At 35.4% G+C, this 25,328-nt stretch overlaps 1 protein-coding gene across 3 annotated transcripts in view; it reads left to right on the top strand.

Moving 5' to 3' along the window:
• The window catches only part of DPP10 (dipeptidyl peptidase like 10), a 715,100-nt gene that overhangs the window by 515,267 nt on the left and 174,505 nt on the right, over positions 1-25,328 (top strand). For all 3 annotated transcript variants that reach the window (XM_028510436.2, XM_028510435.2, XM_036023642.1), the window contains exons 6-7: positions 10,585-10,637; positions 10,740-10,821. In XM_028510436.2, coding sequence (XP_028366237.1) covers positions 10,585-10,637; positions 10,740-10,821 — 135 coding nt within the window. The remainder of the gene's footprint in view (positions 1-10,584; positions 10,638-10,739; positions 10,822-25,328) is intronic.

The following is a 25,328-nucleotide window of genomic DNA, read 5'->3' as shown; positions in this document are numbered from 1 at the left end:
CTATTGAGATATTTTTTTTCCACTGCTCAAAACAGTTTTTTAACTCATCAGTTTTGGAGCCTTTAAATGCTTCTGCTGTTTTTTGTTTCACTTCTTCCACATGAGCAAAACATATTCTTTTGAGGGCTGTTATCATCTGGAGAAACAAACCAAAAAAATCACTTGGGGCAAGATTGGGTGAATAGGGGGTGGGGCATTGGGATCATGAAGTTTTTGGTCAAAAACTGCTGAATATTCAGCATGGTGTGGGCAGGTGTGCTTATAAATCCCCTATCATGAAATGGGCAAGTATATTGAAAGAGTCTTCAAAATATATTCACTGAAGCCACATGCAGCCTCTCACAACAATTCCAGTTGGTACACTGATACAGATGGGTTCCTAGAACACTCATCTAGCAGGGGAAGCCTGTACTAGAAGGGACTCACCCACCTGAAGATAAGTCCAGGGTTTTGGGGGTTCCCCTTATATATCAGTACATCAGAACACAGCTTTTTGTATAAACATAGATTTACATTTTACTTTAATAAATCCTTAAGAATGTAAATTGCTGAATCATATGTTAAGTGTAATCTAACTTTATAAAAAACTGTGAAACTATTTTCTGAAGTGCCAGTTGATAGTCCCATCAGGAGTATTAGAAACTTCCAGTTGCTCCTTATAGTCAGTGTTTTTCTTATCAGTATAATTATTTTTCCATTCTAATAGCGTATAGTGATATTTGAGCTTTCCTAATGAAATGTTCTTTAAAATGGGTTAATAGCAGCCTGGCTGGCATAGCTCAGTGGATTGAGAGCGGGCTGTGAACCAAAGTGTCTCAGATTCGATTCCCAGCCAGGGCACACACCTGGGTTGCAGGCCGTAACCCCCAGCAACGGCACATTGATGTGTCTCTCTATCTCCCTCCCTCCCCTCTCAAAAAATAAATAAATAAAATCTTAAAAAAAATAACCAGGTCTAGGGTCATCAGGGGTCTCACAGTGCAGGGCCGTCAATAATGAAAGTAAAGCTATTAAAAAATGGGTTAATAGCTTTGATTGCTATCAATATATCTTTGAATAAATGCTTGTCCAAATATTACCACGTTTTGAAAGGGAACAATTGTTAGTTTTGTTATTCTTGAACTATGAGTTCTTTATTTACTTTGGACAAAAACCCTTTATCATATATAATTTGCAAATATCTTTCTCCCAGTCTGTGGCCAAAATTTCATTTTGAAATTAGTGAAATTTTTTTTGAAAATGAGACAGCCTTCATTTTGATGAAATCAAATTCAGTTTTTCATTTGTTTATGGCGCTATTAGCTTTGTACCTAAAAAAATATTGCCTAACCAAAAGTCACAAATATTTTACCTAGTACTATTTTCTTCTACACAATTCACCTTTCACATTGAGAACTCTGATTTGTTTTTGTTAATATTAACATAAGCTGCAAAAGATAAAGGTTTATTTTTTTCATATGGATCGCCAATTATTCTAGCAACATTTTTAAAAAGTTTATCCTTTCTTCATGAATTGCCATGGAATATGCATTAAAAATTGACATATTTAAAAAAAATCGGTCTTCCCATAAAGTATCCAGCCATGCAATATGAAAAATTGAGACATTTGTTGAAAAAGATACAAGATACAAGAAACATTGTATATAGGAAGGTGACACCTCAGTCCCCGTCAAAGTAGGCACCTTGGGACCTCACAAAGTTCTAATCACCATCAGCAGCCCCCTCTACCCTTGTCATATTTCCCTGCATTTCATTGATGGTCTCAAATCTTTTCTTTTTAAAAGGTGATATTAGTTTTGGGAAAAGCCAGAAGTCACAGTGTGCCAAATCTGGGCTATAGTGGGGCTAAGTCACCTGGGTGATTTAATGTTTCACCAAAAAACTCTGCATGGGATGTGAGGCATGAATGTGTGCATTGTCATGATGAAGCTGCCAATTACCAGTTGCCCATAGCTCAGCCTTCTCTATCATCTGAATAGTTTCCACAGAGGAATGCACAAGTTTAATGCAAAATTTGATGCAGATTTGTTGCTCTACTTTGTCAGTCATTTTGAATGTGACAGCCACACAGTACACATGCTCACTCAATGGTGTCTACCACCCCCACTGACTAGTACAGTGATGTCGTCATTGCTCTCACATGTGCATTCCAGTCCATTCTCCTTGGCTGCCAGGTTACATCAATGTCACAAAAAACATTCTCATTATATTAACAATGGCTAGCCTCAATACTTCACATCTTAAACAAAAAATAATTTTAGGTGAATTTAAGAGATCATGGATTTTAAAAGTACTAGAAAAAATAATTAAAGTTCATATAGTTGTGACTGAAGCATCTCTTGGCATGCTATTCTAGGACCCCCAAAAAGAAAAGAACTTTTTAAAATAACCATATACAGATTTAAAATTTCTTTATAGAACATACATACAAAGTAAAAGACAAGTATCAATTGGGTAAAGTACTTGTTGCATTCATGTAAACAAAGCTATAATTCATAACATAAAAAGAGCTTTTAGAGATGAACAAGAAAAAGATGAATAATCCTGTGGAAACCATTGATAGACCAGTCACAAGTGGAGAAATACAAAGCATTAAAAGCTTCTGACGATATATTTAAGCTTAATCACAAAGTGCAAGTCTAAATAATGAAGTGTTTGTGTTTTTGTTTTTGCCAAACAATTCAGATCAGCACAATAGGTTATATTACTTTTTTGTGTCATTGAAGAAAAAGGATACTTGTGAAGCACTCAGCAGCATAAATTGTTTTTAACCTTTTTTGGAAAATTACTTGGTAATATGAATCAAACTGTAAAATATGCCTATCTTCAAACCTATAAAATTTACTTCTAAGAATATATACTTCCTAAAAGTATGCATAAATATGTGATGAAAATAATCCCAGCATTTTGTATAACATATGAAATATATAATCAACATAAATAGCTGTAATATGTAAACATGGACACAAATTTTACACTATTGAAAATTCAGTTTATTATAACCTTTTTCAATATTTAAAAATTCAGCACATTTGAGTCTTAATTTTCTGTGGGAATATAGTGTTGTGAAAAATGACTAATACAACCATACAACTAATTTTAAGTATTATGTGTTTTTCCTGCTTGATAGTAAGATTTTATTAAAGAAATCAAAAAGCTGCAATTGAAATAAACTTGTATTTCTAGCTCCATTCTCTTGGCATAGCTTTATTAATAATTAAATAATTTCCATATAATGTGTCCTCTAATCTTTGTAATAATACAGTTGGAAATATTTTAATTTTTTCCATTTTCCTGATGAGTAAATTAAAATGTTTAAATAACCTGCTCAAGAAAACACAAGCTAAGACTTGATCCCACAGAAATGACCTTCTTTTCCTAGTTCTAGCACTAAAGATTGAGAGTTTATCTCTCATTCTGTTCCATTGCAATATTTATTTCTGCATTGACATGCTAGAAAGAAAACTAGTTTATAGGTAGTTAAATGGTGTTTAAATTTATTTCAATGTGTAATTCATAGCCTTCTTGCTCCACTGGTAGCAATAGACCTTTAAGTGCTATTCAGGTTACCAAGCCAGACATTTTCAATGATGACACATAGGACATAGTTTAACACCAACTGATATAAAAGTAGCTTATTTTCAATAATTACTGCAAAAGCCTGGCACATGAAAAAAATTGTAAAGAGTGGCATTGTCATTGAGGTCTAGTATGCTAGTCACTACTATATTATGGGAAAGGTTACATGTTATATATGTTATTTTTATTTTTCCTTATCCTCACCCAAGGACATGCTTATTGGTTTTAGAGAAAGGGGAAGGGAGTGAGGGAGGAGGAGAGAGAAAGAGATAGATTAGATAGATGATAGATAGATAAATAGATAGATAGATAATAGACAGATACAGAGATGTAAAAGAGAACCATCCATCAGTTGCCACTCTTACATGCCCCAACTGGCAGCTGAACATGTAACCTACAGATGTGCCCTGACTGGGAATCAAACCCACAACCCTTCAGTTTGTGGAATGGTGCTCCAATGAAGCCACACTGGCCAGGGCTAAATCATAGAAAAACTAACACAATGGACTGTCTTTGAAGTGGAATTTGGCATTCTGGACAACATTGAATTCTAAGAACAACTTGAAGGGGTTTTGACTAAGATGGTTGTTAATTTATTTAACAAAGAATAAATCAGAAAACAATTTATTCTGGTAACTCAAAGGTCTTCTATTACATCATAAAGTATATTCTTTGCTGGCCAGTTGTTAATATGTATGACAGGACAGTTAGAGTATATCTTGGACACAGTCGTTTTCTATAAAAAATGATGCTGAGGTAATATTTGGTGTCTGTCTGCTTTTAAGACTTGAGTCATCAGCTATCCATTTTCTTAAAATAATTTTATTAAATGAAAACATGTTTATCTCATGCAATCTTTTATTAGGTTGTCTGCTTTCATAGTATGCTGACAGTATCATATTTTAATTCAGAGTGGATACACTTCAATTCAGAGTAAACTGTAAATGGTAAAATATCACAAAAATCCTATTTTTTTCCAAATGGAAAGCCTACTAGACATAAATAAAGCAAGAGAAAGTAAAAATGTTACTTTACTATATTCTGTGTGATGATGGCATCATGACACCTGCAGGCTGACAGAATAACTTGTTGCTTTTTTGTGGCAGATAATCTGATTTTCTTTGTTATTATCAGGTTCATTTTTATCTGTTTTATATATATTTTGGCATAAATAAAACCAAATTTAAGCAACACAAACCTTATGTTCTTCAGCAACATTTATGTTTTACTGTCTGCCACTTAACATAATGGTGATAAGATGAAAGAATCCTACCTGCTTCTTCTGTGTGACAACACATTAAAACAATGAGTTATCAAATACTTGGTTAGAATCTCTGTTTTACTAGTTGTGTATCCTGAATAAATAATACCTTGAAATTTATGGTGAACATTAAGTGAGAAAATAAATGAAAGTAGATTAAAACACTGACAAGTATTAATTATACCTTTAATTCCCTTTCATATTTCTTTTCCCTTTTAATGAATAATGCTCACTGTTCAGAAAGCCTTTTTATGTTTAAAAAAATTGGTAAAGAGAAGCTTGTAATTTTGTGACTTGCTTTTACTACATTGCAATATCCTACCTGATAATCTAGTTCTCTACTACATAAAAAAGATAACTTTTTTGAACAATAGAATTACTGCTCACTCATCTTGCAAGGTATTTCATTATTCTAGAGCAAGCTTGGCATCACTATAACACTTCCAGAAGAAACAAATGCCCTTTTGCCTTTGTTGTCTTTTCTCTCACTGGCATTCTCTCATAAATGCTATTTGCTCAGATACTTGCTTCCCCATAGGTTAATCTTCCTAACTGTTTTAATCCATAGCAAAACATAATCCTACTTTAAATGTTCTCCAGGCTATGAAAATGCATGCTATTTATACCAATTTGGCAGTTGAACTGCAGTGCAGAAAACAGTTTGGCACTCAGAGTTATAAACATCTGGTTTAAGCATAAATTACTAAAGTACCCTATTCTTTTTCCTTGTAAGTGTAACTCTTCTTGACATGAATCCCTACAGATGTCTTAGGCAGTAACTGATATTCCAAGAAAAAATTGTGAAAAACACTAAAGGAGAAGGAGATTTACATTTTTAATCTGCTATGTTAGATCATTTTTCCAAAATGAGATCTCTCTTAACTGTAGTAATCACAATTAATTTATGCCTACTCCTGTCAATAAATCTTTGGATGGTGGCTTAATAGGTCTTTCAGAAATGAATCTTTTGCAAAGCTGCAGTCATGCTTCCTATCTGAGCTCCCTGAAAGATTATGCAGAGAGAAAGTCACACTATGAGTTGTAATCAGACAGACATGGGCTTAGTTGTGGCTCAGTTTCCTACTTAAATTTTCAGTGTTTCCAGAGCCTATCATGTTATTTATGAATTACTGTATCTACTTCTTAAGGTCACTTTAAATATTAAATGACATGTATAAAGCACTCAGAAGAGTTCAGTATATAGTAAATGCCGATTTCAAGAATCAACATTTATAGGATTACTTTATAGGGTTAACTTAAGTTTGGTACAGTAGCTCCGTTTTTCTCAGCTATAGTAGCCCCTTCAATGTCTAAATAACTGCTGTATTCTTTATGATGCAATCTTGAAGCTGAACAGAATAATTGCCTCTTGGAAAGCCTATAGGTTTATACTGCATGAGTGTTAATTTAACTATGACCAGTAACAGCACCCCATGGCTAATAGAATGTTTCTTAACCTTGTCACTCCCATTGCATCAAGAGTTTTTTGGGGACAGAAAGCAAATTTATTATAGTCTTTTTATTTGGTAACATACTTAACATATGACTTTGCACATAATTAGTATTCCATAAGTGTTTATAAACTGACAGACTACATATAAGAGAAGATAAAAGTTATCAACTGATACTTCTTTTTATTTTATTCTGTTTTAAAGATAACTTTTATTATCACAATGTTTTTAATACTACCAGTGCAATGCTTGCGTCAAAAAGGTTGCTTAATAAAGAGTGATAAATGAATGCAGCTACTTTTTATTAGACAGCATGAATTTCACCACTCTGGATAACATCTATACTTTCCTTATTCATGTTCTGGCAGGCCTTAAATAGGCCTCTTTTTTCTTTCTTCCAATAATATCTAAGGCTATGTGTTTGTAGTAATATAGTCAAACTTCATTATTTGTGGATTCTGGATTTGCAAATTTGCCTAATTTCTAAAATTTATTTGTAACCTGAAAATCAACACTCACTGTGTCTTATCATCAGTGTGTACAGAGCAGCAGAACATTGGAGATGCATGGTGCACACTTTCCCAGCTGGGATCATACAGGGCAACACTGTGCCTTCTTATTTCAGCTTTCATACTGTAAAACTGTGTGCTTTTCATGATCTTGTTTGTACTATGTTTCCCACATGTTGATGCTTTTTGTTGATGGTTTTGCTGTTTAAAATACCCCTTGAACAAGTGCTGAGGTGTTATTTAGTGTTCCTAAGCACAAGAAGTCTTTGTTGTGCTCTACAGAGAAAGTACTTGGCAAAGATAAGCTTTGCTGAGGCGTGAGTTATAATGCTCTTTGTTGTCCATGAGTTCCATGGTAATAAATTAACAATATTAAATATTAGATACAGTGACTTCATAAAGAAACATTTATAGGAACAAGTATAAAGGATGCATGGACAAAAACAAGGGGGCACCGGAAACAGGAGGGAGGTGGGGAGGGCTCGGGGGGTGGGCTGCGATGGCAATAAAAGGCAGAAAATTGTATTTGAACAACAATTAAAATAAAAAAATAAGTAAACATGCATGAAACAAGGTTATGTGTTGATTGGTTGATGAAACTGTTATAACCAGAGGCTCACAGCAACCTAACCCTGTATTTATCCAAAGCCATGGTTCAGTATTTGCTAGTTCAATGTTTGCAATGACTTATAAAACATAACTACAGCAAATAATAACAATTTATTATACAATTCTTAGTAATTATTATTTGTCAATCAACCTCTTTGGGGGAATTCTCAAGTAATGTAGAGATGATGGGGATCGGATTGCATTGCAGGATCTTATGATACTTTCTGTAATGAGACTTTCTGTATTTCCCAATGAATGCCTTTGGCATTGCAAGATTGAATGACTGGGCATTTCAAGAGTAAGCTTTGATCAAGATTTTACATAGTATATGGGAGTTTTGCCCCATTTCCATTATCTTTGCCATAACTACTCACACTCTGTAACAATCAGTGACATACTATCTGCAAAGGTGGGATGAACATGTTCTGACTGTGAAATGCCTATGTCCCCAAGTATCTCATCAGAGTCTCAGTTTGCCTCCCATTATACAACAACGAAACTCTAGAGGAAAAAGACTGTCTCTAACGTTAGTGACTTCAATGTTATTCTCAATGTTGCATCATGAAACAAGGTTTATCTAGCCCTTCTCATAGAAACACCCAGGATAAGAGGGAATGAGGAATATGGGGCGGGGGGGGGGGGGGGGGTGAGAAATGCTATCCAAAGAAGAAGAAGGAGGAGGAGAAGAAAGAGAGTGAGAGATGCAAATTAACATTTAGACCAGTGTATCTTAATACTGATGTTTACTAAAGCTAAATTCAGTTCTCACTGAAAACTCTTTTAAAATGACTGCAACACTAAGTAAACAAACAAAAAGAAACCTCTGTCTCTAACCCTGTTCAAGATTCCTCCTACCCTATACTCGTTTTATTCTATTGTGTGCATAGAATGTTATTTTAATTATGGAAAAGTTACAAAACAAGAACTGTTTGAAACATGCTTGGAGTGTACTCACACTTATACACACCAAAGACAGTGGACTTACAGGAAAGAGCTCTGAGCTAGAAATAAAGGCTAGGTTCTAACTATCTGCAAATGGGAAACTGCTGGCTTTGTGTTTGTGTCATCTGTGGCTTTGTATGACATCTACAGATGAGGCCAAAACTCTTCAAATTGTTACTTAAACCTGCTACGGGTTTGCAAGCAAGCCACTTTATTGTGGTCTTCTACCTGAGCACACCAGCTGAGAGAAGCAAATGCTGTATCAGGCTAAGAATAACAAAACAAAAAGTGGATTTATGTATCTCCCTCTCCAAATCACATCATTTAGAGGACATCTAAGTTCTTTGGATTTATATGTTGAGAAGAGGTTGTGTAACAAACATAGAAAGATGCCAAATTTAATGGCTATATCCAGTTTGGTCTCACTAGCTGTTTTGGCCAGCTTGACTAAAAGTAAAGCACAGTAACATTTTTTCTCTCTAGGTGGATGTGAGCCTAGAATTCAGGTACAGTGTGTTAGGTAATTAACAGGTGGAATGAGTAGTCTCCTTTTACCCATAATTTCATTTACACATTTGTTGGCTTTGAATTCCAAGTGTTCACCCAGCAGTTTGCTTTAGCAACAGGACTTTTAAATTTATAGAGGTGGTCACATTTCTCACCTCTGTCAGCTACAGTAGCAAATTCAAGGTTCAAAATTTGTATTCAATATGGAATTGTATAGAACACAATGTGAATGTCTGAATAGACACCAGGAAAAATTATTTTTACTTCTGCAACTCTATAGTGAAGGCAATCTCAAATTTAATAGTTATTTCAAAAGGAATAAAGCTTCCTTGTAAAACACAATATTATAACAAATAGGGGGAGGATTGTCATTGCACTGAAGAGAAAACACTAGTGCTTTACTAGTTATGTGGCCAACTATGTTTAATTGAAGCTATTACTGCACTAAGAAGAAATAACAGTTTGACTTCTAGGGAGTTTTAATTGGCAGCATTGTATTTGTGCAATGTACATCCACTACAGGAATAAAATAAGCTTTTTATAATCGCATGCTGAAAATAGAAATATAAGTTCTGTAAATCCTAAAAATAATAATACAAGTTAATATGGCTAGATAGAAATGTTCTTCACTAGACCACATAGCTTAGAGAAAAATAATTTTCACTGAAATGTAACATATTTATCATCTCTTTTGCTAACCAATCTGTTGCAGTTTTTCAAGGACATTTACTCTATTCCACTATTGCAACTTTAATTACTAAGAACCAAAATGTAGAGATAGCTTTGCATTATCCACTATGGTCATGTCTGTGGGATTTAATATCACCCATCATGGGGCCTGTGATCCTGGGAAGATGGGCTTTAAAAAGAAACAGAGTTCTTTATAAGATTGTACTAAAATCTCTTGAAGATCATATGCTTGTAACCAACTATTTGACATATGATTTTCAACTCTAGCTATGAAGGATTTGGGGAGCAGTTTATCCCATTTTGTTTCAACCAAAAAACACTTCAAGTTAAGTGAGTTTTTGTCCATCAGAATCATTACTCAACAAATATCTATTGCATGTTGCATGCAAACATGGCACTGTATTAGGTAATGTGGAGGATGCACAGGTAGCACACAACTGCACCTGACAATATTATAGTAAGAAAAGGAGACATATAATTAAAATAGTTATATACTTTATGCTGCAGAGTGAGAATGTCCTGAGAGTCAGAATAAACTGTGAGAGAGATAGAATAGAAGGAGGAATATATCCACCTGAGTTGGGGTGGGAAGACCTTTAAAAAGGGGTGGGGGGAGCAGTTAAGAATACATGAAGAAATTTTGTCTAATGTGATTGAGGAATAGACTAGGTAAAGGATGATAAAGGTGGAGAAATAGACTACAAATACCAAAATCCTTGAGCATTGATTAAGTGGTGTGAACTTTATTTTATGGGTAATGAGGAATCACTAAATATTTTAAACAAGATTGAATTATAATCACAATTTTACTAAGTGCAGAGTGGATTTAGTAAGGGACATGACTGCTGGTTGGGAAAAAATTAGAAGGCTATTGCAGGAAGGCTCAGAGAAGGTAATAAACTAAAGAACTGGGGTATTTCACATTTTGATTTTTCTTTAAAACCAATTATTGGATTTGCTGGAACTTAATAAGAACATATATACATATTAAGATAGAATATTTTAAATGGTCAATAACTCTTTTTTATTATTTCAGGTGTTTCGTTATTCATATACTGCTTCATATGTGATTTACAACATACACACTAGGTAAGATCTTTGATTTTCTGGTTTTCATGAGATATAGTCCAACTAAATTATTGTTGTAGATGTCAATTTTTTTTTCATGTAAAATGTTTACCTTTTTTCAAGGGAAGTTTGGGAGTTAAACCCTCCAGAAGTAGAGGACTCTGTCTTGCAGTATGCGGCCTGGGGGGTCCAGGGACAGCAGCTGGTAAGCACAGGCATTGGAATGAACCAAGTACTGTCAGCCTGGGCCCTGGGGAGAATGTTTACACAAACCACTGCCTTATAAAGATTGTCATTATATGTGAGGCTTCCTTTTCCTTTTTATATTTTTTATCTAGTGTTTTAAGAACATATTAAATAACACTAGTATTATTTCCTCATTTAATTAAAAAGATCTTATAGATTAATGCATGATTATTAGTTAATCATGCTAGTTGTTAATTTATTATTATAGCTTTACAAGTTTATAGTGCTAGTTAATAGTAAAACCTAAAGGAGAGTCAAGAATATTAGTGTCTAGTTTTGTGACATTTACATTATGTAATGTTGCCTATTTAATTTTTTCTTAAACATCGTTCAGGGTAAAAATTCTAGACAGAAGTCTAGATTTGACAATGTTCTCTTAAGAGAGAATTTTTAAATAGTATTTTAAAATTATCACAAGCTCAAAAAGAGAATTATTGATGTATTAAGCAGTTTGAGCAACATTATATTTGTGCACATGTCTCAAGATGCCCATATAAAGACTTCAGATGAATACTGCTCTGGAAATGGTGTTGCTTGCTTGTACGACAGGCTCATGCTCAGATGTACTTACTCAGTGCAAAATGATTTCTGTTATGTGAGGGTTCATATGTCTACAGGCAAAAATGTGAGAAGTTCCTTTTTTCCCTATCCTTACCAACACCTGTCTTTTTCAGACTACTTTATTGTGTTAATAGGGACAGTATTGTTCCTTCCATTCCAAGTTTTATACTGTCTATTTTATTATAATCTTGCACTGGCTATACTATGAATGTGTCCAGGTACATGTTGTTTATTAAACTGAACGCTGCTTGTGGTTGTGGATGACTTTGTTCTTTGCTTCTTGTGATTTTGAGTTTCCTATTATTTGTGCGTTAACTTTTGAAAAATAAATGTTATTTTAAAAAAGTTTTTATTTATTTTTGTATTTTATTGTTGTTCAAGTACAGTTGTCTACATTTTCCCCCCACCACTCTCCCATGCCCCACCCACCCCACCACCCACCCTCACTCATACATCATACACCCCTCTTTAGCTTTGTCCATGGATCCTTTATACATGTTCCTTGATAACCCTTCCCCTTCTTACTAAAAAAAGTTTTAAAAAACTTATTTTATTATGGTTTCAGGGTTAAGTTTTACATTTTTTAAAAAATAAATTTTGGTAACTTATACAATTCTAAAAACCAATCTCACCTAAATTTTCAATTTTAAACACTATTTTTAGGTATTAGGTAAGGTTTTAAGTGTTAATATTTGCATTTGTTATATTTTTATTTTCCCTAATATTGTTTATAAGTATTTTTCTCTATTTTCCATGATCAACTTTGGTGAATATTTGTAAATCTTATATCTGTTTTCTCAAGAAGCTAAATTTTATATGTATTCAATCCTTGCTATTATTGTGTTAGTGTTTTATTTTCCCTTTCTAATACAAACACTGAAGACTGTAATTTTTTCTAAATTTTGCTTAATCTTCATTCAACATGTTTAATGCTAATATTTTAATAGTATTTAATTTGAACATTTAAAAATTGTTATTGTATGTTCTAATTTTAGGTGGGTTATTTTGATGTTTCCTTTTTTAAATACCATTTTGTATTAGTTTCAGGTGTACAGCATACTCGTTAGACATTAATATACTTTGCAGAGTGTTCCCTTAATATACTTAGTACCCACCTGGCACCACACATACATACATACTATGTTTCTTATGCTGTACTTTATATCCCTGTGACTATTGTGTAAATAACCATCTGTACTTTATAATCCTTTCATTTTTTTTTCACCAAGTTCCCGTATCACCCTCCCCTCTGGCAGCCATCAATTTCTACTCTGTATCTGTGAAACTGTTTCTGTTCTGTTTGTTCATTTATATTATTGTTTGGATCCCACATATAAGTGAAATCATGTGTTATTTGACTTTCTCTGGCTTATTTCACTTAGCATAATGCCCTGTAGGTCCACCCATGCTGTTGGAAATGGTAAGATTTCATTCTCTTTTATGGCTGAATAATATTCCATTATATATATGTACCACCGAATTTTTATTCATTCATTTTTGATGGGCACTGGGGTTAATCCAAATTTTGGCTGTTTGTAAATAATGCTGCAATAAACATAGGGGAGCACATATTTTTTTGAATTAGTGTTTTGGGTTTCTTTGGACATATACCCAGAGTAGAATCTCTGGGTTATAAAACATTTACATTTTTCTTTTCTTTTTTTTGTTTAACTTTTTAAATTATTGTTCAAGTAAAGTTGTCTCCATTTGCTCCCCACTATTCTCCCCCACCCCAACCAATCTCACCTCCCACTTTCAATCCTGCCCCCCTTTCGTATTGTCCATGTGTCCTTTATAGATGTTTCCTTGTGACCATTCCATTTCTTTCACCCATTATCCCCCTCCTCCCTCCTTCTGGTTACTGTCAATTTGCTCTCTATTTCATTGTCTGATTATGTTTTGCTTGTTAGTTTGTTTTGTGGATTAGGTTACACTTATAGGTCAGGATCATATGGTATTTGTCTTTCACAACCTGGCTTATTTTACTTACCACAATGGTCTCCAGTTCCATCCATGCTGTCACAAAGAGTAGGAGCACCTTGTCTCTTTCTGCTGTGTAGTATTCCATTGTGTAAATGTAGTTTTATACAGAAAACTAAAACTATAGTTTTTTTTCAGCCACTGGTTTACTGATGGACACTTAAGTTGCTTCTAGCACTTGGCAATTGTAAATTGTGCTGCTTTGAACATTAGGTTGCAAAGGTTCTTTTGAATTAGCATCTCAGGATTTTTAGGGTATAATCCCAGCAGTGGAATTGCCAGTCCAAGCAGTTCCATTTTTAGTTTTTTAAGGAAATTCCATACTGATTTCCACAGTGGCTGCACCAGTCTGCATTCCCAACAACAACGCACTAGGGTCCCCTTTTCTCCATAACTTTGCCAGCACTTATTTGTTGATTTTTTTTTAACTTTAATCATTGTTCAAGTACAGTTTTCTGTCTTTTACTCCCATCCCAGCCCACCCACCCATCCCTCCCCACCTCCTTCCCATTTCCACCCCCCACCCCAGTTTTTGTCCAAGTGTCCTTTATACCTGTTCCTATATACCCTTCCCCTTTTCCCCTGAAATTCCCTTGACATTCCCTCCCCTCTCCTCCTCTGGTCACTGCCAGCCTATTCTCTATATCAGTATCTTAGGTTATATTTTGCTTGATTTGTTTATGATGGCCATTCTGACTAGTGTGAAGTGGTATCTCATTGTGGTTTTAATTTACATCTCTCTGATGGCTAGTGATGCTGAGCATCTTTTCATGTGTCTCTGGGTCCTCTGTGTGTCCTCCTTGGAGAACTGTCTGTTTAGTCCTTTGCCCGTTTTTTAACTGGATTGTTTGTCTTCCTGGAGTGGAGTTGTGTAAGTACTTTATATATTTTGGAGATTATACCCTTGTCCAAGGTATCATATATAACTATATTTTCCCATATGGTTGGTTCTCTTTACATTTTCCTCATGTTTTCTTTAGCTGTGCAGAAGCTTTTTATTTTGATGAAGTCCCATTTGTTTATTCTTTCCTTTGTGTCCCTTGCTCTAGGGAATACATTGGTGAAACTATTGCTGTGTGGAATATCTGAGATTTTTCTGCCTGTGTTCTCCTCTAGGACTTTTATGGTGTTGTGATTTATATTTGTCTTTTATCCATCTTGAGTTTATTTTTGTGTGTGGTATAAGCTGGTGGTCAAGTTTCATGTTTTTGCATGTAGCTGTCTAGACCTCCCAATACCATTTGTTGAAGAGGCTACTTTTACACCATTTTTTGCTTCTTCTACCTTTGTCAAATATTAATTGAAAATAAAGACTTGAGTTGTTTTCTGGGCTCTCTCTTCTGTTCCATTGACCTATATATCTGTTCTTATGCCAGTACCAGACTACCTTGATTACAATGGCCTTGTAATATAGTTTGATGTCCCCATTTTCTATAGCAACATGAAAAGTAAAGTACTTAGGAAAAAAACCTAACCAAGTAGGTAAAAGACTTGTACTCAGAAAACTACAGAACATTGAAGAAATTAAGAAAAACATAAATAAGTGGAAACATATACTGTGTTCATGGGTTGTAAGAATAAACATCATCAAATTGTCCATACTACCCAAAGCAATTTATAGATTCAATTCAATCCCTATTAAGTTGCCAATGACATATTTCACAGGCATAGAACATTTCAAAAATTTATATTTAACCATAAATGACACTGAATATCTACAGCAATTTTGAGAAAGAAGTACATTTTTCATTTTTGAAGGAAACTTCATACTGATTTCCACAGTGGCTGCACCAATCAGTATTCCCTCTAATAATGTCCTAGGGTTCCCTTTTCTCTTCATCCACCCCAGCATTTTGTGTTTATTTATTTATTTATTTATTTTTAAAAGATTTCATTTATTTATTTTTTAGAGATGGAAGGGAGGGAGAAAGAGAGAGAAACATCCATGTGCGGTTGCCGGGGGCATGGCCTGCAACCCAGGCATGTGCCCTGACTGGGAATTGAATCTGCAATGCTTTGGTTCACAGCCCACACTCAATCCACTGAGCTACGCCAGCCAGGGCAACATGTTTATTTATTGATGACAGAATTCTGGCAGGTGTGCGGTGATATCTCATTGTGGTTTCAATTTGCATTTCTCTTATGATTAGTGACGTTCAGCATCTTTTTATATGTCTATTTGCCATCTGTATGTCCTCTTTTAAAAAGTGTCTATTCAGGTCTTCTGACCATTTGCTTCTTTAATTTGATTGTTTTCTTTTTTTAATATATTTTATTGATTATGCTATTACAGCTGTCCCATCCCCCCTTTATTCCCCTCTGCACTGCTCACCCTCTCCAACCTGCATTGTCCCCTTTTGTTCATGTCCATGGATCATACATATAAGTTCTTCGGTTTCTACATTTCCTATACTATTCTTAACCTTCCCTATTTTCTACTTACTATTTATGCTACTTATTCCCTTTCCCTTTTCTCTCCCCCTCCCATACCTCCACTGACAACCCTCCATGTAATCTCCATTTCTGTGATTCTGTTCCTGTTCTAGTTGTTTGCTTAGTTTATTTTTTTTTTCCTTGGGTTCTGTTGTTGATAACTGAGTTTGTTGTAATTTTACTGTTCATAGTTTTGATCTTCTTTTTCTTGGTTAAATCCCTTTAACATTTCATATAAGAAGAGTTGGGTGAGGATGAACTCCTTGAACTTGACCTTATCTGGGAAGCACTTTACCTACCCTTCCATTTTAAATGATAGCTTTGCTGGATAGAGTAATCTTGGATGTCAGTCCTTGCTTTTCGTGACTTGGAACACTTCTTTCCAGCTCCTTCTTGCCTGCAAGATTTCTTTTGAGAAATGAACTGACACTATTATGAGAACCCCTTTGTAGGTAACTGTCTCCTTTTCTCTTGCTGCTTTGAAGATTTTTTCCTTATCCTTAATCTTGGCTAATCTAATTATGTGCCTTGGTGTGTGCTTCCTTGGGTCCAACCTCTTTGGGACTCTATGAGCCTGGACTTCCTGGACTTCCTGGAACTCTACCAGGAAGATATTCCTCTGCCAGATAAGGGATATTCTCCTTCATTATGTTTTCAAATAAGTTTTCAATTTCTTGCTCTTCCTCTTCTTTTGGCACCCCTATGATTCAGATGTTGGAACATTTAAACATGTCCTAGAGATTCCTAAGCCTCTCCTCATTTTTTTTAATTATTGTTTCTTCATTTTGTTCTGGTTGAATATTATTTCTTCCTTCTGCTCCAAACCGTTAATTTGAGTCCTGGTTTCCTTCCCGTCACTGTTGGTTCCCTGTACATTTTCCTTTATTTCATTTTTCATAGCCTTCATTTTTCCCTCTACTTTGTGACCATATTCAACAAATTCTGTGAGCATCCTGATTACCAGTGTTTTGAACTGTGTATCTGATAGATTGGCTATCTCTTCATCACTTAATTGTATTTTTTCTGGAGCTTTGATCAGTTCTTTCATTTCGGCCATTTTTTTTGTCTTAGTATGCTTGTTACATAGTAAGGGGCAGAGCGTTAGGTGGTCACCATGGCAGGCAACCCATGTCACTGAGTTGTGATGCTGTATGTGGGGAAGGGGTCCAAGAGATAACAGTACCATTTGCTCAACTCTCTGCCAGTTTTCAGTCACTTTCCCCAATAACCACAATCAAATTGGGTCCTTCTGGTGCTGATTCCCTGTTAGCTGGGTTTGTATATGTTCTAGGACTCTCTGGGTGTCTCCAATGAACTCTCCTGTGAGGCCAGAAGTTTCTCCCACTGCCTCTTCAACCTCCACAGGTGTTTTCTGTTAGAGGCTTTGAGGCTTTATTTTCCCATACTAGAATCCTGGGTTGCATGGTCTGTCTCACTCCCCAGTTGTTCCTCTTGGTTTATCTGCATTGGAATGTGGGACCACCCAGTCCACAAGCCACCATCTTGCCCACCCCAGTCCTCTAGCCCCTTCCTTGCCTAGTCCTCTCAGCCTGGCTGCCCATTTCCACCCCTCCTACCAGTCTGGATGAACGTTTCTTTTTTAACTCCTTGGTTGGCAGACTTCCATACAGTTCAATTTTTTGTCAGTTATTGTTGATTTTTGTTTTAAAATTCTTGTTGTCCTTGTTATGGTTGTTTAAGGAGGCAGAGTGTGTCTACCTACACCTCCATCTTGGCCAGGAGTATAATTTGACTGTTTTCTGGATGTTGAGTTATATAAGTTCTCTATAAATTTTGGGTATTACCCCCTAATCAGATATTTCATTGACAAATATCTTTTCCCACTCAGTAAGTTGACTTTTCCTTTCCTTTTTCTTTTTTATTGAATTTATTGGGGTGACATTAGTTAATACAATTATATTGGTTGTAGTGTAAAATTCTATAATATATCAGTATGTTAACTTTTTGTTTTGTTGATGGTTTCTTTTGCTGTGCAAAACATTTTTAGTTTGATATAATGCTGTTTATTTTTTCTTTGTTTTTGTTGCCCAAGGGGATATATCAGAAAAAGTTATTGCTAAGAGGATTGTTTAAGATTTTACTGCCTATGTTTTCTTCTAAAAGTTCTACAGTTTTGAGGCTTAAATTTAAATCATTACTCTATTTTGAGTTTATTATTGTATATGGTATAAGAAGGTGTTCTTGTTACTTTTTTGACCTGTATGTGACCAATTTTCTTAACACCATTTATTGAATAAACTGTGTTTACCACATTGCTTGTTTTTGATCCTGTGTCAAATACTAATTGCCCTTACAGTATGCTTTTTTCCTGGGCTTTCTAATCTCATTTATTGATCAATATGTCTGCTTTTATGCTAGTAACATACTATTTTGATTACTATAAGCTTATAGTACAGTTTGATATCAGGTAGCATGTTACCTCCAACTTCATTCTTTATCAAGGCTGCTGTGACTTTTCACTGTTTTTTGTGGTACATATAAATTTTTGGATTATTAATTCTAGTTTTGTGAAGTATACCATCAGTATTTTGATAGAATTTGCATTCTCTATATAGATTGCTTTGGGTATTATGAACATTTTAAAGATGTTAATTCTTCCATTCTATATCTTTCTCTTATTTATATTTTCTTAATTTTTTTTTGAGTGTCATAATTTTTTGAGTACTGGTCTTTTATATTGTTGGTTAAATTTATTTCTACATATTTAATTTTTTATGCAATTGTTAATGGGATTGTTTACTTAGTTCACTTTTCTGATAGTTCATCACTGGTGTTCCAAAATGCAGCTGTATCTGAGTATTAATTTTATATCCTCCTAGTTCACTTTCATTTATCAGTTCTAGTAGTTTTTTGGTGGAATCTTTAGGGTTCTCTCTGTACACTATAATGTCATTTGCAAATAGTGACTCTTTTACTTCCATTTTTTAAAAAATTCTGATGTCTTTTATTTCTTCTTACTGCCTAATTGCTGTGGCTAAGACTTTCTATACTATGTTGTGTTAGTGTAGTGAAATTGAACACCCATGTTCTGTTCCTTATCTTAAGGGGAATACTTTTAATTGTCCCCAGCTGAGTATGATGTTAGCTCTGAGTTTGTCACATATGGTCTTTATTATGTTGAGTCAAGTTCCCTCTATTCTTACTTTGCTGAGTTCTTGTCATAAATAGGTACAAGATTTTGTCCAATGCTTTTCTTCATTTATTGATATGATCATATAATTTTTTCCTTCATTTTATTTATATGGTGTCCCATGTTAATTGATTTGTGGATATTGTACCAATCCTGTATCCCAGGAATAAGTCCCATTTGATTATGGTGTATGACCTATTTAATGTATTGTAGGATTTGTTTTGCTAATATTTTGTTGAAGATGTTCACATCTGTGTTGTCCAGAGATATTAGCTTATAATTTTCTTTATCTGTAGTGTCTTTATCTGGTTTTAGAATTACAGTAATGTTGCCTCATAAAATGGCTTAGGAGTCTTCTTTCCTCTGAAATTCTTGGAATGGTTTGGTAAAATTAGGTGTTCTTTGAACATTTGGTAAAATCCACCTGTGAAGCCAGTAAGCCTAGTGCTTTTGTTTGTTATGAGTTTTTTTTTAATTTTAAATAATACTTCTATTCTAGTAGTTGTCATGATTCAGTTCATATTTTCTGTTTCTTCTTCATTTAGTTTTAAAAGAATGTGTTTATCTAAGAATTTGTCTCTTCCTTATACTCAAATTTGTTGGCATATAGTTCTTTGTACATTTTTCTTATAATAATTTGTGTTTCTGTGGTATCAGAAACACAAGCAAAAATAAGTGGATTTTTTTGCTTATGTTGCTTCTCTCTCTCATTCCTGATTTTATTTGTGTCCTTGTCCCTTTTCTCTTGATGAGTTCGGTTAAAGGTTCATCGATCTTTTAATCTTTTCAAAGAATGAGCTCTTAGTTTCATTGATCTTTTCTATTAATTTTAGTCTCTATTTAATCTATATCTACTCTGATTTTTATTATTTCTTTTTTTCTGCTTACTTTGACCTGTTTGTTGTTCTTGTCTAGTCCCATTAAATATAAGGGTAAATTGTGTATTTGAGGTTGTTGTTATTTATTAAGGTAAGCCTGTAATGCTATGGATTTTCCTCTTAGGACTGCTCTAGCTGTGTTCCCTAAATTTTGAGTTGTTTCCTGTCTTTTTTTTTTGGCTCGTGGTATCTTTTGATTTCTTTCCTTATGTCAGTGTTAACCCATTCATTATTTAATAACATGTTATTCAAACTCCATGTCTTTGTGTGTTTTCAATTTTCTTCTTAAGAGTGATTTCTATTTTTATACCATTATGGTCAGAGATGTTTGATACAATTTCAATGTTCTTAAATTTAAGAGACTTGGTTTGTGTCTTAACATATGATTTATCCTAAAAAAGTGTTCCATGTGGACTTAAAAAATGTGTAATCTGCTATTTGGGATGATATAGTCTGAAGATATCAATTAAATTATCTGATTCTAGTGTGTCATTTAAGGCTGATGTTTTCTTTTCAATTCTCTGGAAGATCTACCCATTGATGTCAATGGGATGTTAAAATCCACTTAGTATAACTGTATAACTGTTGATCTCTCCCTTTATGTCCATCAAAAATACTTTATATATTTATGTGCTCCTATGTTGGGTTCATAAATACTTACAAGGGTTATATCCTATTATTGATTGATCCTTTTATCATTACATAATGTCCTTCTTTGTCTCTTATGATAGCCTTTGTTTTAAAGTCCATTTTATCAGACATAGGTATTGACACATTCATACCCAGCCTTTTTATAAATTTCTATTTGCATGAAATATATTTTTCAATATTTTTACTTATAGTGTGCATGTGTTTTGTTTCTGGTGTGGGTCTCTTGTAAACTGCATATATGAGGCTGTCCAGAAAAAGTCCAACCATTGTTAATATAATGAGAATGATTTTGTGACTTTGATGTAATCTGGCAGTCAAGGAGAGTGGGATGGAATGTGCATGCATGAACAATGATGACTTCACTATGCTAGTTAGTAGGGGTGGTTGACACTGTTGAGTGAGCATTTTTCCTGTGTGGCCATCACATTCAAAATGACTTAACAAGTAGAGCAAAAAAATCTGCATCAAATTTTGTGTTAAGCTTGAGCATTCCCCTACAGAAACTATTCAGATGATTCTGAAGTATGCATATATGGGCAACTGGTGATTGGCAGCTTCATCACAACAACATTCCCATTCATGCATCACAGCTCCTGCACAGTTGGGTTATGTGAGCCTTCCTGTTATAGTTGAATCTTGATTACTGTTGGCCCATCCATGTGATTAATCCTCAGGCTGGCTCACTGTGAGGATCAACCTTGACCATGGTGTATAAGCTGCTGTGCTGGTGCTGACCACATAAATTGAAATTTGTCCCACCCATCAGGGTCTGGTTCCTGCCAAGGTCTCCCTTTGAATTTTCCACTTGTATTACTGTTGGGTCCTGTTCTGATGTGGTTGTAAGCCTGCCACTCAGTGTGTTGTTTCGGGGGGCTTTTGGGGGGATCTGATGCAGGTCCATGTCTGACAGTGACTAGCTAAATGCTTGAAGTTACAGAAAAACCCATAGTTTGCAGATGCCTCTGCTGGGTCTGGTTATGTGTGGGAAATACAAGGCTTTCCACAAATGTTTGTCTGTACCATCACTGAGCCCGGGAACAGGTCAGCAAAAGACCTAAGAAACTCCACAAGATTCACCTCTATCTGCTTCTGCCTGTTAATTGCTTGTTAGCTGCCTGCTAGATTCAGTCACTGAAAGAGCTTCTGGCTATATGCTATTTGTGTGAGGTAGGTTCTCAGTGAGTCACCAAATAGGGCATTGTGGTGTTAACCAGATTGATATGGATTTAAACTTGGTGCCAGTTCTGGATCTGAGTCCATTCAGCAAAAGTCCCAGAGAACACCAGGACTAGCTGCCACCCCTGCTAGGTTCCTGCAAACCTTTGTAGTAATGTGGAGTCTCAGAATAACTGGGGGAAATCAGCAGAATTTATCAGGCCCACACTAACCAAGATTTGGCTTTTGAATGTAGGGCTTTGTACCATTTGCATGTGGAAGGGAAATTGGGCCTCTGTCCCAGAACTAGACAACTTAGTATGTTCCAGATTCTGCCCAGAACCTCCTGGGGAGCCTCAGCTTGGTGAGGCCAGTCACTGGGAGTCAGGAATATGGGGTTAGTAAAACTCCCATGAGGAAGGGGTTCTGGTCAAGTAAGTGGAGTCAGTGGCCCAGTTTTCCACAGCCACACAACTCAGTCACTGACACCCCTGAGTCAATCTGGACCTCCACAGGGCATGAACTCTGGAGGGCAGTTTGACAGGGTATCTGGAAGGTAGGGTTATTTCATTCCTGTAGACTGATGCTAAATGGAGGAGAGTGTGCAACCCAAGAAAGATCTGTGGTGTGGGAGAGAGACTCAACACGGGGACCCTGGTGGGTGTTCTGTCTGTTCTCTCCTCAGAGCCACAAAACCTGCTTTCTCTCATATAGCTCCCATCTGCTCTACCTTACTTCGGCTGGAGCCCAGGCTGTAAAGGAGACTTGTGTTGGTCCTTTAAGAAGGTGCCTGGGTTTCTAGCAGACACTTATCTCTCACTGACAGTCAAAATTCTGCTAATTTTAACAGCCAGATGTTATGTGGGGACCTCTTCCTGGCTTTGGTGTCTGGACTAGGGACCCTGGCATTGGGTTAGGGCCCCATACTCATTGGAGGAAACCTTTTGCAGCTGAGATACCCCTCTGGATTCTCAGCTGCCACGTGTGAGTAGGAGGGAGGGTCAAACCCATTTTAAGTGTCTGCCTTTCCCACCAGTGTGTGTGTGGTTTCTGTGAATCCTTGTTTTTAAGACTTCTGTTAAGCTAGTCTTTAGTTGGTTATAGGAATTTTTTCCCCTATATTTTAGTTGTAATTCCAGTTTGGTCCTAGGAGGAGATGAGTGTAACTTTCACCTACTCTTTCACCATCTTGCATCCTCTGATGTTTTTTATTTAAATTACAATCATGTAGAATTGTTGTTAAAACAATTTGTAGAGTGAAGAAACAAATCTTTAGAATAGTCACTTTGAAATTGATTGGACTTGATTTATAGCTTAATATAGCTTTTATAAATGTTTTCTATGTCATATAAACAATATTTTATAAATGCCTATTAGGTCTCTTAATAACCATTTTAAGCCTGTTTTTAACCAGTGGTAGTTGGTATATAATCTTTTCCCTTAGTGCCCTATCAGTTTTGCATTATATAAGTTGAACGACATTTTGAAGAATGGGTGGTTTTAATGTTAAATAAATTTTTCAGTTGAGTTTCTCAATCCCTTATTGATATGTTTGCTCTACTTACCTTTAAAAGTTCTAATTGACTAAGCCTAACTCTTACCTTTAACAGAACCTTTTAACAGAAGTTAAAATCATCTAAATTTTTTAAAATTAGAATTGCTGCATAAAGAACAACTTGGCAGGCTGAGGTATGTTTATTTTTACCCACAAGCCACAATTTCAACTATGTAAAATAGAAATATCTATACCAGTATCTTTATGATAATTATTGTATAAATATAAGTATTTCTCTTAATTAGGTAAATATTGTTATTTTTATTTTTTTTATTTTAATCATTGTTCAAGTACAGTTTTCTCCCCCCTACTCCCATTCCAGCCCACCCACCCAACCCTCTGCCCTTCCCCCTCATTACCCCCCACCCCTAGTTTTTGTCCATGTGTCCTCCGAATTTGTTCCTGTAAACCCTACCCATTCCCCCCTGAAATTCCCTCTTCTCTCCCCTCTGGTCACTGTCAGACTATCCCCTATTTCAGTGTCTTTGGTTATATTTTGCTAGTTTTTGTTTTGTTTTGTTTTGTTGTTTAGATTCCTGTTAAAGGTGATATCATGTGGTATTTGTCTTTCACTGCCTGGCTTATTTCACTTAGCATAATGCTTTCCAGTTCCATCCATGTTGTTGCAAAGGGTAGGAGCTCCTTCTTTCTTTCTGCTGCATAGAATTCCATTGTGTAAATGTACCATAGTTTTTTGATCCATTCATTTACTGATGGGCATCTAGGTTGCTTCCAGCACCTAGCTATTGTAAATTGTGCTGCTATGAACATTGGGATGCACAGGTTCTTTTGAATTGGTGTTTTACTATTCTTAGGATAGAGTCCCGGCAGTGGAATTGCCGGGTCAAAAGGCAGATCCATTTTTAGTTTTCTGAGGAAGTTCCAAACTGCTTTCCATAGTGGTTGTACCAGTCTGCAGTCCCACCAACAGTGCACTAGGGACCCCCTTTCTCCACAGCCTCTCCAACATTTGTTGTTTGTTGCTTTGTTTATGATGGCCATTCTGACTGGTGTCAAGTGGTATCTCATTGTGGTTTTAATCTGCATCTCTCTGATGGCTAGCGATATTGAGCATCGTTTCATGTGTCTTTGGATTTTCTGTATGTCCTCCTTGGAGAAGTGTCTGTTCAAGTCCTTTGCCCATTTTTTAATTGGGTTACTTGTCTTCTTAGAGTGGAGTCGTGTAAGTTCTTTATATATTTTGGAGTTTAAACCCTTGTCTGAGGCATCATTGGCAAATATGTTTTCCCATACAGTTGGTCCTCTTTTTATTTTGATACTGTTTTCTTTAGCTGTGCAAAAGCTTTTAATTTTGATGAGGTCCCATTTGTTTATTCTTTCCTTTATGTCCCTTGCTCTAGGAGACAAGTCAGTAAAAAAGTTTCTGCGTGAAATATCTGAGATTTTCCTACCTACGTTCTCTTCTAGGACTTTAATGGTGTCACGCTTTATATTTAAGTCTTTTATCCAACTTGAATCTATTTTTGTATAAGGTGTAAGTTGGTGCTCGAGTTTCATTTTTTTGCACGTAGCTGTCCAGTTCTCCCAACACCATTTGTTGAAGAGGCTATTTTTATTCCATTTTATGTTGCTGCTTCCTTTGTCAAATATTAATTGACCGTAGAGGCTTGGGTTTATTTCTGGGCTCTCTGTTCTGTTCCATTGGTCCATGTGCCTGTTTTTATGCCAGTACCAGGCAGTTTTGATTACAGTGGCCTTGTAGTATAGTTTAGGGTCAGGTATTGTGACCCCTCCTACTTTACTCTTCTTTCTCAAAATTGCAGCAGCTATTCGGGGTCGTTTATGATTCCATATAAATTGTTGAAGTGTTTGTTCTATGTCTGTGAAATATGCCATTGGTACTTTAATAGGTATTGCATTGAATGTGTAAATTGCTCTTGGTAGTATGGACATTTGGATGATATTAATTCTTCCAATCCATGAACACGGTATATGTTTCCATTTGTTTGTGTCTTCCTTGATTTCTGTCCTCAGTGTTATGTAGTTTTCTGAATACAGGTCTTTTACCTCTTTGGTTAGGTTTATTCCTAGGTATTTTATTTTTCTTTTTTACTATTCCAAATGGGATTTTTTTCTTGATT

This window comes from Phyllostomus discolor, chromosome 4, assembly GCF_004126475.2.
Source record: "Phyllostomus discolor isolate MPI-MPIP mPhyDis1 chromosome 4, mPhyDis1.pri.v3, whole genome shotgun sequence".
Lineage (NCBI taxonomy): Eukaryota > Metazoa > Chordata > Mammalia > Chiroptera > Phyllostomidae > Phyllostomus > Phyllostomus discolor.
This window is presented reverse-complemented; position numbering and strand designations above follow the sequence as displayed.